This window comes from Lepisosteus platostomus, chromosome 13 (assembly GCF_059453375.1).
Source record: "Lepisosteus platostomus isolate fLepPlt1 chromosome 13, fLepPlt1.hap1, whole genome shotgun sequence".
NCBI lineage: Eukaryota > Metazoa > Chordata > Actinopteri > Semionotiformes > Lepisosteidae > Lepisosteus > Lepisosteus platostomus.
In genome coordinates, this window is record NC_142623.1 from 31,749,842 (window position 1) to 31,763,225 (window position 13,384).

At 46.7% G+C, this 13,384-nt stretch overlaps 1 protein-coding gene across 2 annotated transcripts; it reads left to right on the forward strand.

Annotated features, from left to right (window-relative positions):
* The first annotated feature begins 4 nt into the window (after positions 1-4).
* Positions 5-13,352, forward strand: slu7 (SLU7 homolog, splicing factor). 2 transcript variants are annotated; one of them, XM_088604140.1, is made up of 16 exons: positions 5-137; positions 2,516-2,674; positions 3,367-3,520; positions 4,398-4,478; positions 4,683-4,847; positions 5,620-5,688; positions 6,281-6,328; positions 6,777-6,908; positions 7,562-7,659; positions 7,855-7,922; positions 8,403-8,542; positions 9,156-9,317; positions 9,759-9,863; positions 10,695-10,766; positions 10,895-11,008; positions 12,761-13,352. In XM_088604140.1, exons 2-16 carry the CDS (start codon positions 2,538-2,540, stop codon positions 12,938-12,940), a joined length of 1,725 nt encoding a protein of 574 aa, XP_088460266.1. In that variant the 5' UTR covers positions 5-137; positions 2,516-2,537; the 3' UTR covers positions 12,941-13,352. The 2 variants fall into 2 exon arrangements, with proteins under 2 accessions (XP_088460266.1, XP_088460265.1); XM_088604139.1 differs by lacking the exon at positions 5-137 and adding an exon at positions 887-1,026.
* The last annotated feature ends 32 nt before the right edge of the window (positions 13,353-13,384 follow it).

The following is a 13,384-nucleotide window of genomic DNA, read 5'->3' on the forward strand; positions in this document are numbered from 1 at the left end:
GCTTTCACACAACTTGCTCGGTGCAAGCCAGCGCCTCCGCTTAGTGAAACCTGACGGAGGGGTAGACGCCCGGGCTATTGGCTCCAGTGCAGTTCATCATCGCCCAGCCGACTGTTCTCCTACCGGTGTAATTCCTGGTGCGACACACTGCTTTATCACTTTTATCGACTGGCGCAGGGAATAATTTCTTAAATCACCGTGTAAATCAGGACCCGCTTGAATAGCGGAATGGTCCTCAGATCCATTAACAGCTAGGTTGCGGACAGTATAAAAATCACTCCATTTATTTTTAAAATTCTAAATCACTGGGCAGTAATTATGAACCTGTAATAACAACGTAGTGGTGAAAAGAGCAGAGTAGAAGTATTTATTTGACAAGCATTTGCAGGAAATATGTAAACATTCAAGAACTATGGTATAACTTTAATTGAGTCAAACGAGCAGTTAAGACGGGAGTAAAGTGTTGTCGGCTCTTTCCAGACAGCGAAACCAGGGGACCGGGAGCCCTTAGTGACGCAACAGTTTGGTAACCGTCGGGTGAGCGGTTTTAAACAGCCGGCGGATCTCACTCGGGTTTCATCTCTTAAAGTTAAAATCAACGCAAGGAGGCCAGTGGGCATTCTGATAGCACACCGATGGTGGCGAAGCCGCCGGAAACAGTATTAAAGTTACCAATAAAGTTGCGGGTATTACTAACATTATCACTACGGTTTAGTTTAAATCCTCCAGCACTATAGGTGCTTAATTTGCAGATTTTGCCATTAAGACATTAAAAATAGAATAAGTCAAATACAGATTTTCACGATAAGTGTAGGAGTATTTATAGAATTTAATTAAAAAATTTAAAAATGTATATTTTTGTGTTACTGCTGAACAAACCTTAAAGCACCACCACGCAGACGCCCCCCTTTGAATGACGTCAGCGCGCAGGGTATTCTGGGAATATGGCGGCGTTGTGCGGTGGACTGTAAATACGACACTAGGAGACGATAAACTGACCTCAAAATATATTTTCAGTCGAGTTCGGTAAGACATATTTCTACTTATTATGTATCTTAAACGTCATGTTTTACGAGGATTTCGCGTCATAACGTCATGTGTTTCATTTGAATGCGCTTCCCCAGGTCGTTTACGCACAACGGTTGTGTAGCTGTAGACGGAAGGCCAGTTTGTTATGGATGTTCGAACGCTTGTGAATTTAATGTAAATCTATGGCATTTGGAAGTACGTCGTTTGTTTTGCAGTATTCGAAGAGAACTTTCCTGTAACTGTTAAATTCCGGTATCGCTACAGAACACGTGTTTCCCTCTGTTAGCCGGGGAAGTAGCTGGTTTCAAACCTCGGAGCTTCTCCAGTTTCTGCCCAGAAGACGGAGAGGAGGCTGGTTTATGAACAGTCTGTTTCTGTATTTGTCTTTCTCGGCCTCTTGTTCATCTCCCAAGTCCCCTCCATTTCTCTTCGAATACTGCAAAGGAAATGATCATCTCTCTCGCTCTGCGACTTCGTTCACGGGACTCAGTAGGTCAAATTGGGGAACTGGTTATCTGACATTTGCTATATTTCTACACGGCTGTGTTTTGTTACAGCTGGTAAAAGCTCCACAGCCGAAACGTTGTCTCTTTTTACCAGGAATAAACCTGTACCCGTTCCTTTGCAGTCTACGTATGCTGACACTGCTACCTACTTGAACTTCTGTATATTTTGTATACTAACGATTGTAAAAGCAAACGCACAAATACATATCTCATCGATAAAGTCCTGGTTGGGTTATTAGGGGACTCAGAAAACCATTATGGACCCGTTCTAAATGACTGTACTAAATGGTGTAACGAGTTTGCACTTAAATGTTGTCAAAACGAAAGGAGCTGGTCATTGATTTTCAGAATAATGCAACATCTCTCCAACCTACAGTAATTAATGGTCAGACTGCAGGAATCGTCACTGACTAACAAGTACTGGGGGTGGTCATAGACAAGAACCTGAGTTGGGACAAATGCTGTGAAACCGTTTATAAAAAGTACAACAAAGACGTTTGCTAAGAAAAACTAAGAAATTTCTAGATAGATAGGACCATCCTAACAATTTCTACAAGTCTTTTATTAAAAGTGTCTTGGCATACTATCTCACTTGCTAGTGTTGAAATGAGTACCATTGATTGTAATAGTTTTCCCAGCCTAGTCCAAATAAATAGCAAATTAATTGGAGGAAATCAGCTCACCTCACATATCCTCTACAAGCAAAGCGTGCAAAGAAATGCTTTGTAATGCAAAGAAAGCAACGTGTATTATGGATTGTGTCCCCAGTTGTAATACTCATAGACACAGGAAATCTTTCATCCCCACTGAAATATCTAATATCGTAACTGTCTTGCCGTAACAACCACCACTTCTTGGTTGGTAAAATTTTGTCTGTCCTTGTGTTATGTTGGAGTGTGGGGTAAAACTAATTTCCCCAGTGGGACTTGAAAGGTTGAATTGAATTGAATAATCCAGTCTCTCCCACCCTCCTCCTGCAGGTGGCGCTGAAACAGAAGAGCCATGTCAGCAGGGACCGAGGGGGTGGTGGGGCTGGAGGAGCCCAAGAAGATGACCAGGGAGGACTGGAGGAAGAAGAAGGAGCTAGAGGAGCAGAGGAAGCTGGGAAATGCCCCAGCCGAGGTGGACGAAGAGGGGAAGTACGTCACGCAGGCCAAAACCTTACAAACTGTCAAATAAAGGGTGGAAATTTGGAGCCGAAATCCAAAAGCATTGATGTGCTGCTGGGCATCCTTTGGGGAAAGCCAAGCGACAGGAGAACAAGAGTTTTTTTTGAGGGGGTGCCGCAAGATGCATGCTGTAGGATTTTGTGTGTAAGCTAAGGGCTCTTTATATCCGCAGCTCAAGAAGAGCTGGGAGATGCTGTGAAATTAGTCTAGTTAAACCAGATGGTTCCTGGCTTAGCTCTTAAACACTAAATTAGAATGACAACCTACAACACACCAGCCCTCCAGGACCAGATTGGCTGGCTGTAAACCTGTTTAACTTTAAATATGAATTCATTACATATGCCCCTGCTGGTACTTACCTACAAAATACCGATGAGGGGTTTTGTGCAGAGGATAGTCAGTGGAAGTTCGTGAGTTCCATTGCTTAGATATATTGCCTTTTCCTTCTTGATACCAGTTCTAGTAACTTTCCAGGTGTTTTTTTTTAGAACAAAGATCTTCACATCTCCAGCCCATGGCTTTGGTATCCTCTGCCATCTTTGTGTAATTTTTATTCTTAGCATATATGTGATCAAGACACGGCTCTTGAGCATCGCGTCGCACCATTACAGGTTTGCAACGTTGGTCTAAATGAAATTGCTGACCTTTCATTCTTTTTCTAGGGACATCAACCCGCACATTCCTCAGTACATCTCCTCCGTGCCTTGGTACATCGACCCCTCCAAGAGGCCGACCCTCAGGCACCAGAGGCCACAGGAGGAGAAGCAGCCGCAGTACACGGCCATCGGGGACTGGTACAAGCGGGGCGTGCAGGAGGTGAGTGCTCAGCGCGGCGCTGGGGTGCTGCTCTGTAGGTAGCCCATCACCTCAAATCACACGAGCCTTCTTTCCCGTAGGTATTTGCCCCAGGCGAGAATGTGATTCACCGTTTTCTGAAAAGTCACATTAAAAAAATAATAATAATAATAAACGTTATTTTATGTAGCGCCTTTAAAGGTGGTTTCTCAAAGCGCTTTACAGGATGACAACAACAATAAATAAGAAGAATACACAAGATGAAACACAATTACAATATATAGAGGAGACCGTGGATGGTGGTACTAAGAAAAGCAGAGGGGTAAAGAATGGAACCAGTGCAGTAAAGGCTTTTCTGAAGAAGAGAGTTTTGAGCCTGGATTTGAAGGAGTTTAGAAAATGTGACTCTCTGATATCCTTGGGGAGACAGTTCCAGAGCCTCGGGGTATAACAGGAGAAGGCCCTGTCACCCCTAGAGTGTAGACGGGCTTGGGGGACAGTTAGGAGAGCAGAATTAGAAGAGCGAAGGTTGCGAGGTGGGGAGTAGGGCGATAATAGTTCAGACAGCTACTGAGGTGCCAAGCCATGCAGAGCCTTATAAAAATGAAGGGGGGCAGAACTATCACATTTAAGGGAGTGGCAAAAGAGAGAATTTCTGGGGAATGATAAATGTAGTGTTTATAACTGATGTCTTAGGCATTAGGCAAAGAAAAGTACAGAATTGGGATGCTTGGTTTGTTAAGCTGAAACAAAATGGTCTATTAGAACATTTTACTGCTCAAGCACTACTTGTCTTGTAATCTTCAGTCAGGCCATTTATTATCATAAGACTGAAAAATGTTTTTGCTGTGTGAGGGATGGTATACAGCATTTGTGAGTGTTTTTTCTTTTGGCCTAGAAACCTGTTACCACGAAGTATCGGAAAGGGGCGTGCGAGAACTGTGGGGCGATGACGCACAAGAAGAAGGATTGCTTGGAGGTAAGTGGGAACCAATATTCCATGGTCCTGGTCGGGGGGAAAGATAGTTGGCTGTTTCGTTTTCTTTCGCCTTCTGTTTCTCCTTCCTGAGCCTTCCCGAGCTGGCCTCCGTCGCCGGGTGGCTAGTCACAGCGAGGCAGAAGAAAATGGCCGCACCGCTGTGAAAACGATCAAACGGGTTGTCTTTGCGCCCCGTCTCCCCAGCGGCCCAGGAAGGTGGGAGCCAAGTTCACGGGCACCGACATCGCGCAGGATGAGCACAGCCAGGTGCAGCTGTCCCTGGACTACGACGGGAAGCGGGACCGCTGGAACGGGTACGACCCTGAGGAGCACATGCGCATCGTGGAGGAGTACTCCAAGGTGGATCTGGTGAGTGCACTTCTGACACTGTGTAAACATGGATCTAACTCTTTATACTGCTGTACCTCTGTCTGACACCATGTAAACATGGATCTAACTCTCTATACCTCTTTACTTCTCTGTCACAGTGTGTATCTTTAAAAATATGTACAACGCCTCTACACCTCTACCTGACACCACGTGCATCTGTAAAAATATGTACACCCCTCTACGCCTCAGTCTGATGCTGTGAGCATTTTTAAATATATACATATTTTAATTATGCTCCTGGTTATTTGGTGCTTTTTTGAAAACATGAGTATACCAATTAGGCATTTTGTGCTAAGGATAATTTCACAGTCAGTTTCTGATTTTTGTTGCCTAATTATGTTTTATTTTCCTTTTTAATTCCAGTTGTAATAAGCTTCATAAGGGTTTTCCAGAACAAAGACTTGCAAATCGCCAGACTTGTGTGTCTGTTCTGTGTACATTAACAGATAGACGGTTTCACACTTGTAGCCCCGGGGACTCAAGAAAGCGATGCCTACTGCATAGCAGTTTTGAGCATTTTAGTGATTTCCAAGTTGCAAGTTTCAAGCTGATGTCTTATCAGCGGGGTTAATTAACGAGGGAACAGTTAGCAGCCAAATTGAGGAGCATGTCAATAAAATAATAGCTGCAATGTCTTTGTTGCTACGCTCCTGTGAATTGCCTGGCTGTGCAGATGTTTAGTGTCTAAAAGTGGTTCTCCTGTTGGTTGCTTTCAGCTGACTTGGATTTTTTTATTCCATTATTCGCATAGGCTAAACGCACTCTGAAAGCACAGAAGCTACAGGAAGAGCTGGCTTCAGGGAAACTTGTGGATCAAGCGGTATGTTTGTTCACTTCCATTTTAAGAAGCTCCTGAAAAAAGCTGGGAAACCTGCTTAAGGCGTTAGAGTTAAATTGAGTACAACAGATGAATGCCATTGTTTCTGCCCTGCATGTTGCCCTTACCGTTAATTGAATGGTGTGCGTGTGATGTCCCTGCAAAGGCGCACATAATAGTCATGCATTTTAAAACCCGCTTTGGAATAATCAGATGTTTTCTTGTCTGGATTATTTGACTTTCTCTTAAAAATATATAACAAAAAAGCCTACATTCCAAAACCATTCATGAAAGTAACAGGTCTCACTGGCCAATATAAAACATGCTTTAGCGAGTGTTGTGTTTTCATGTTCATGCTGATTGCGAAGCCTTTCTTCCTGAATGATTTCTGACTGTGAGTTTTGTTAGACTGGATTGTTTGTCTCTGCTGTCAATGCACCAACATGCCTCAGTCTGTTTTCTGTAGTGTGACAGCTGAGCATGCATGAAGAGTTAGTGCTGGACTTTCCCAAGGTTGAATGCGTTTGCTGACAAGCCTGTTGAACGAGTTTGCTTTCCCCATGCATGTTGATCAATCATGCTCTCCTTACTGCAGAGCTCATCCAGAAAGCAGTGGGGAGAGGATGAACACAATTCGCAGACAGTAAGATGGTTTAATTCAATCAACCAAAGAAACTGTTCTTCAGAAAAAGCCTTGGCTTCTCTTTATGTTGCAAATGGGGGGAGGCACTGCACAGAAACTGATGTTTTAATACGGAGATCTGCTTTTTAAATAACTACAGGTGGACACTTAGCAGTGTACGTGCTTTATAATGAATATTAATGTTAGCTTGTGCTGTGTTCCACCCTTGGAGAAACTAATTGGAAGGAGAATAAATCTTGTTGCAGTAGTATTAAATATATATATATTATTTAAGGGTGTGATTTGAATTTATTACATGCAGTTTGCCTCTCAATGTTTAAACTTGGGGTTTGACATGTCTTAGCTGTTAAGCGGTGCTGTAAACTGTGGTGCCCGTCTCGCCATGCCTGCGGGCAATACTGTGGTGTTGTGTGGACAAAGGGGGAATTTGGCCTTGGCTTCTCTGCAGGAGAGGGAGCACAATAGCGAAGATGAAGATGAGGACAAGTACGCTGACGATATCGACATGCCGGGCCAGAACTTCGACTCCAAGAGACGGATCACCGTCAGGAACCTGCGCATCCGAGAAGACATCGCCAAGGTGACTACTTTTCCCTGGGTTTAACACGGGAAATGTCACTGTATGGGTCGAGATGCTGTTTGATCCTTCGTCCATGTAAATATTTGTGTGTCATATATTTTTTTTTACTGAATGAATAGCAGCTGGAGGAGTCACAGTTGGCTAGCCATGCTTGTGTAATGAGTTAAAATAATTCAATGCAGATGAATACATTCAATACAGAAATCTTAAGGGTACAGTTTTACAAAGGGTCTCAGCATCTTAAGATGATGTTAATGCTACACAAATTTACCTTTCCATGTTTTTAAATGATGTCAGTTTATGACAGTGCTTAGCATTGCTGCCTCATAGCACTGGGGCCCCGGGTTCAGTTACAGACCTGTAGTTTGTATGTTATCCCTGTGTTCCAGTCGGTTTCCTCCCACAGTCCGAGGACGTACTGGTAGGTTAACTGGCTTGTGGGAAAACTGACCCTGGTGAGACCCTGTGATGGATGGGCGTCCCATCCAGGGTGTACAATGCCTTGGGCCCAATGCAATAGGCTCAGGCTCTCCCGCAATCCTGAAATGGATAAAGTGGTTAGAAGATGGATGGATGATGTCAATTAAATTTTGTTACAATTGTTACAATTAGCAATTACCCTATTGCTAATTGGTTTTGCTTTCTTTTCCCAGTACTTGAGAAATCTGGACCCCAACTCTGCATACTACGACCCCAAGACCCGAGCCATGAGGGAGAACCCTTATGCAAACACTGGGATGAACCCAGAAGAGTGAGTGCAGTGCTTCGTCTCTCCGTGTGAGACTACATCCTTTCAGGGCACATTTTATTCCAGGTTTTTGTTACACTCTGCTCATTAACCAGTGAATTAGACACGGTTTACCCGTGCAGTAAGCCACAGATCTTTTCTCTGGCGTGTTTCTATGTCCTGCAAAACCTTCAAGGTGTCCGTTCTTGATTTTTGCAGAGTGGGCTATGCTGGCGATAACTTTGTGCGCTATACAGGGGACACCATAACCATGGCCCAGACGCAGTGTGAGTATTTCCTCAGCCCTACTGTGCTGATGCAGTGTTCCTTTCGGCAGATAATAAATTAGATTCCTACCCAAAAACTGCTGATCAAGACATTGGAGCCTAATTTGTACTGTGGTGTTTATAGTGCCAGAAATAGAATAAGATCTTTGCCGCAAATAAAATTTGATCATATGAGGTGCGGACTATTGCACTGAATAAAAAAACGTCTTTATGCATATTATAATATTGTTTGAGCTACTCTTTCATCGGTTGTTTTTCACTCTAAGTAAAGTAACGGGCCTATCCAGAACCTGGTGCTGAGTTCTGTGTTAGTGTTTGCAGCCGGTAAGATCTGGAGTGTATTGAGCCGCCCTGCAGTGGGAGTGTTGTTTCCACCTGGTGCAGCAGTGCCCTGGGTGTTGAGGAGTTGCAGGGTGGAAGATCTGGGCACAGCTTGTGCATGGGGCTGACGTGCTGCTGTCCTCTCTCTCCCCGCGGCAGTGTTTGCCTGGGAGGCCTACGAGAAGGGCTCCGAGGTTCACCTGCAGGCCGACCCCACGAAGCTGGAGCTGCTGCACCAGTCCTTCAAGGTGAAGAAGGAGGATTTCAAAAACCAGCAGAAAGAGAGCATCCTGGAGAAGGTACGGTGCTTTGGAACAGCCACTCTTTCACAGCCGCGTGCCGAACCGCGGAGTCCATCCGGGACTGGCGCACAGGAACTGCCTTGGCTGCCATCACACAGTTTTTCTCACCCTGAACAACCCTGCAGAAAAGGAACTCAACTTAAAAGTTGTGTTTTGTAGGGGCTTAACATCACAAACCCAAACTCATGTTGTAGTAAAAAGAACTTTCTAGTGTAAATCACGGCTAAGCGCTGATGGAGAAGTTAGTATCAGGGTGAGAATGGGTAAGTCACTGATAATTTGGGGGTTAAAAAACAGCTGTTTCAGCCAAGCAGCATTTCTCCACCCATGGTCGCTGGGTCTTCTATAGTCCTGAGGCTCAGTTATGCAAATTCCTCATGTGCTACGGAGCCCTGTCCCGTTAACCAAGAGAAAAATGAAGATGCATGCAGACAAAACCCCCAGTACTTAGGAGAGCAGACACAAACCTGTCCTTGTCTGGGGCCTTGATTTCGTGCTGCGCCTAGTATTTGTGCCTCACGGCTGGAAAGCGCCCCCTGTGCGCGGCGTCAGGCCCGCCCGGCCGTGCATGAGAACACAAGCAGCGACGAGAGTTTGTTCCTCTGCGCAGTACGGCGGAGAGGAGCACCTAGACGCGCCGCCCCAGGAGCTGCTGCTGGCACAGACGGAGGACTACATGGAGTACTCCCGGCACGGCGCCGTGATCAAGGGCCAGGAGAAGGCTGTGGCGCGCTCCAAGTACGAGGAGGACGTGCTCATCAACAACCACACTGTGAGTCACGCCTATCCCCGCCGTTCGCAGTTACTGGTGTTTGTAGTCGTCTTCCTCATGTGAAGCACAGTCATTCCCTCGTCTGTTCCAGATCAAGACGCCACCAGGGTGAATGACAATTATTTCCAAGAGCCTCAAGCTGAGGAAGTGTTCTGTTCACTTCACGTTGGCATCTGGGATCTCTTTCACTGCAGTGCCAGGCTGTTCTCTAGCATGTTAAACGATTGGGGCTGGAGCTGACTTAAGGAGTTGCAGCTGAGGCCCAGGTGGTTTCTGTGATCCGCTCGGAGCAGTTTCCCCAGTGATTCAGATTGGTTTCTCCGTCTAAACTGGAAGTGACTGGACCTGGAAGAGCCTCCCTCAAGCTGAAAGACCTATGGGCCGTGAGTCACATTAAAGACATGGCGTGGGTGAACTTTTCAGGCTGCTGTTGTCTTTCAGTGTATCTGGGGGTCCTACTGGAAAGAGGGCAGGTGGGGCTACAAGTGCTGCTACTCCTTCATCAAGCAGTCCTATTGCACCGGGGAAGCTGGCGTACAGAGTAATGTGAGTACAGTGCAGCAGCACCATTCCTTTATTACAAAACACCTCTGTATTTCGTATGTGTACATCATGTAACCTGCAACAACAGTTGGTCTGAATAATACTGTTGTTGCTGCAGCGGATGAGTTCTGTCTGCACTTGAGAAAATGTCAGTCAAATGTTAGTTTTCCTCTTGTATCTTTTGGTTTCTGTTTCACTGTTCATGCAGGAGATATCTCTGGGCTGGCTTGGTCAGTATCCTTGCAGATTTTTAATTCTACAATCTATGACTAAAAAGGTTCAGCCATGCCTGTCAGTGCATGGCATTCCTTTAAGCTTCAGAATGTATCTTCTCTGGATCGATTTGGAGAGCAGTGATATCTTTTTTATAAGTTGTACCCAATTTCACAAAGCACAGAACAAGAGAGAAGGGTGGGTTGTGATGCTTCTGATCATTTCAAATAATAAAGAAATGAGAACATGCAAGTGGGGCCGCACAGGGGCGCAGAGGTGAGCATTGCTGCCTCACAGCGCCGGGGTCCTGGATTCAATTCCTGGGGTGCTATCTGTGTGAAGTTTTCTCTGTTTGCTCTGGTTTCCTCCCACTCCAAAGACAGACTGCTAGGTTCATTGGCATTTGGGAAAACTGGCCCTGATGTGTGTGTCCGTGTGGCCCTGTGATGGACTGGAGTCCTGTCCAGGATGTACCCTGCCTTTCACCCATTGCATACCAGGGATAGGCTCCAGCTCCCCTGTGATTCTTTATTGAATAAAGTGATGAGAACAAGGAAGAACATGTAAGGACTGTTTGACAGCACAGTTTTCGCTGACCTGTGTGCACCTGTCTTTTTCCAGACCAACCCTGCCTGCGTGCCGTTTGAGGAGGAGATGAGTCAGCAGCAGGAGGAGCCCAAGTCATTATTGGAGGTCAGTCTCGGCAAAGCAGCCTTCCCAGATCAGAGCTGGAACGAACCTTGTTTCTGCTGTGTTAGCTCGGGGGCTTAATCCAGTTTCAGTCATGAGCTGAAGTCGCTGTCATTCTGGCTGTCCCACAGATGCACCAAGAGAAGATGATGAAGAAGAAGAAAAAGAAGAAGAAGCACAAGAAGAAGGACTCGGACAGCAGTGACGAGGACGATGAGGCGACGAAGAAGGAGAAGCTGAAAAGGGTACGAGTGTTGGAGGGGGGAGTGTTGGTGTTGGGGTGGGGGCTGTCCTGTGTGTCTTCTGGGAGACGAGCACAAATGTTGTTGGGCTCCGTGATGAACATCAGCCCAGGGCCCTCATCTCTCTCGAGAGGTGTAGCGTCGTCTGTGTGTGCACCCTTATATGCATGCCCACATGCTGCTTACTGCTTCTGCTCACCTGGGTCACAACGTGCCATCGTACACATCGGCACGATTGTTTATTCCCAGTGCTGGTCCTGGAGGCCACATACCTGCTGGTTTTCATTGCAGCCCAGCTTCCTTACCCATTTGAATCCTTAATTAAACTGACAGGAGGCTATTGTATGGAAATGGTCAGACAGCTCAAATGAGTCTTACTATTAATTGAATTTAGAGTTCTTAACTGAGGGCTGGGTTAGAATCCAATCCGGCAGGTGTATAGGTCTGCAGGACCTGCACTGGGTTCCCCTGGTTAATCGTGTTGTTGCTGTCATTCAGTTTTCTGGGTGTAATGCAATCACTTTGAAGTTACAGACACTGCCTCCACGTGGGCTCACATGGGGTTTTGTCCAACCTATTCTGAGACTTGTGCCCATTTAGGTGATCAGTCTGTGTTTTTGGCTCGAGTCTCTGCTGTTCTCAAACGCTCAGGCATTCTCTTATGGGTGTTTCTCTGCCCAGTGGTGTGCTTGCTCACTCTGCACCGCTGGCTTGAAGAAATCCTCCATCCTGCTAGCAGAAGTCATGACCGTAGTGACGTCCACATTAAGGCTCATCACTTTATCTACTTGGGTTAGATTGACACGTATAACTTTTGACAATATTCCCCTTTGCACATGTAATGCAAAAGAAAACAAATGACAGACAAACGAACTTTCTATATGCCCTCTCACACACAGGAACAGAGATGGGGGGGGGGGGGGTCATATAGAAAATCCAAATAACTTGAATTACTTTTTCGACAAGTTCTGATTGTTTGCTGTGTTCTAGCTGGGTGAGTACCAGCCAGAGGGCCTGAATGGCCTGTTGCAGCCCGTTCGAGAATGCTTTGCCACTGCGTCTGTAGTATTCTTTTAGGGGATTAATCGACTGAAAGCAAGGCAGAATTAATAGATCATTCCTTACACTTGTATAGTGCTTTTCTGGACACTCCACTCAAAGCGCTTTACAGGTAATGGGGACTCCCCTCCACCACCACCAATGTGCAGCCCCACCTGGATGATGCGACGGCAGCCATAGTGCGCCAGAACGCTCACCACACACCAGCTCTCAGTGGGGAGGAGAACAGAGAAATGAAGCCAGTTCATAGATGGGGATTATTAAGAGGCCATGATTGGTAAAGGTCAGGGGAAATTTGGTCAGGACACTGGGGTAACACCCCTATTTCTTTCAAGAAACACCCTGGGATTTTTAATGACTACAGAGAGTCAGGATCTCAGTTTTGCATCTCATCTGGGGCCTTTTTACAGAATAGTGTCCCCCTCACTATACTGGGGCATTAGTACCCACTCAGCCCGCAGGGTGAGCGCCCCCTGCTGGCCCCACTAACACTTCTTCCAGCAGCAGCAACCTTACCTTCCCCAGGAGGTCTCTCATCCAGGTACTGACCAGGCTCACACCTGCTGGGCTTCATTGGGGCTGCCAGCTGTGAGCTGCAGGGTAATATGGCTGCTGGCAGAACAAGCCTCTCCCGCGAATAGGTAAGATATACCCGTGGGGGTCCCCCGGCCTCACCCTGCGCTGGGCTCGTTGCAGGCTCTCAGCGCGGAAGAGGCCCGGCTGAAGCAGGTGGACGAGCTGCTGCAGCTGGACGAGCGCAAGAGGCCCTACAACAGCCTGAAGGAGGTGCGCGAGCCCACGGAGGAGGAGATGGAGGCCTTCCGCATGAAGAGGTACAGGCCCGACGACCCCATGGCCTCCTTCCTCGGACAGTGAGGCGGGGGGGGCGAGGAGAGGACGCCCGCGGGTCCCAGCCCCCGTCTTGGAAGCTGGGCCGGAGGGTGCCGTTCTCCCAGGTGGTCACCAAGCGACCGATTCTTCTGACTTTCGCGGAGGCAGACGTGACCTCACAGCACGCTGTCGGCCGGGCTGCTCCGGTTTCTCGCTGGCTCGGGGATACTCGCTCCCATTTCCTCCAGTGTCCCCGGAGACGAGGCGGAGAAGGAGCGAGCCGGATCTGGTCTTCTCCGATTTTTCTCTCTGTACCCGCCTGCCATTTGTAAATCGCGTGTGTGCCAGGAGATACCGCGCTTCGACTGGACACTTGGATGCTTTTATTTCCCCCCAAAAAAACTGTTATCTCACAGGTCATCTTACCAAATGGAATTAAAGCATGTTGTTTACGATGTGTTGTTTTTGCTTGTGTGGTTATTTAACTTT

Excerpts from the sequence above, each read along its gene's own strand:
- slu7 (XM_088604140.1), top strand. The coding sequence starts at position 2,538 with ATGTCAGCAGGGACCGAGGGGGTGGTGGGGCTGGAGGAGCCCAAGAAG. Across the intron at positions 4,848-5,619 it reads AGTACTCCAAGGTGGATCTG|GCTAAACGCACTCTGAAAGC; the intron begins GTGAGTGCACTT and ends TTATTCGCATAG. Across the intron at positions 7,923-8,402 it reads AACCATGGCCCAGACGCAGT|TGTTTGCCTGGGAGGCCTAC; the intron begins GTGAGTATTTCC and ends TCCCCGCGGCAG.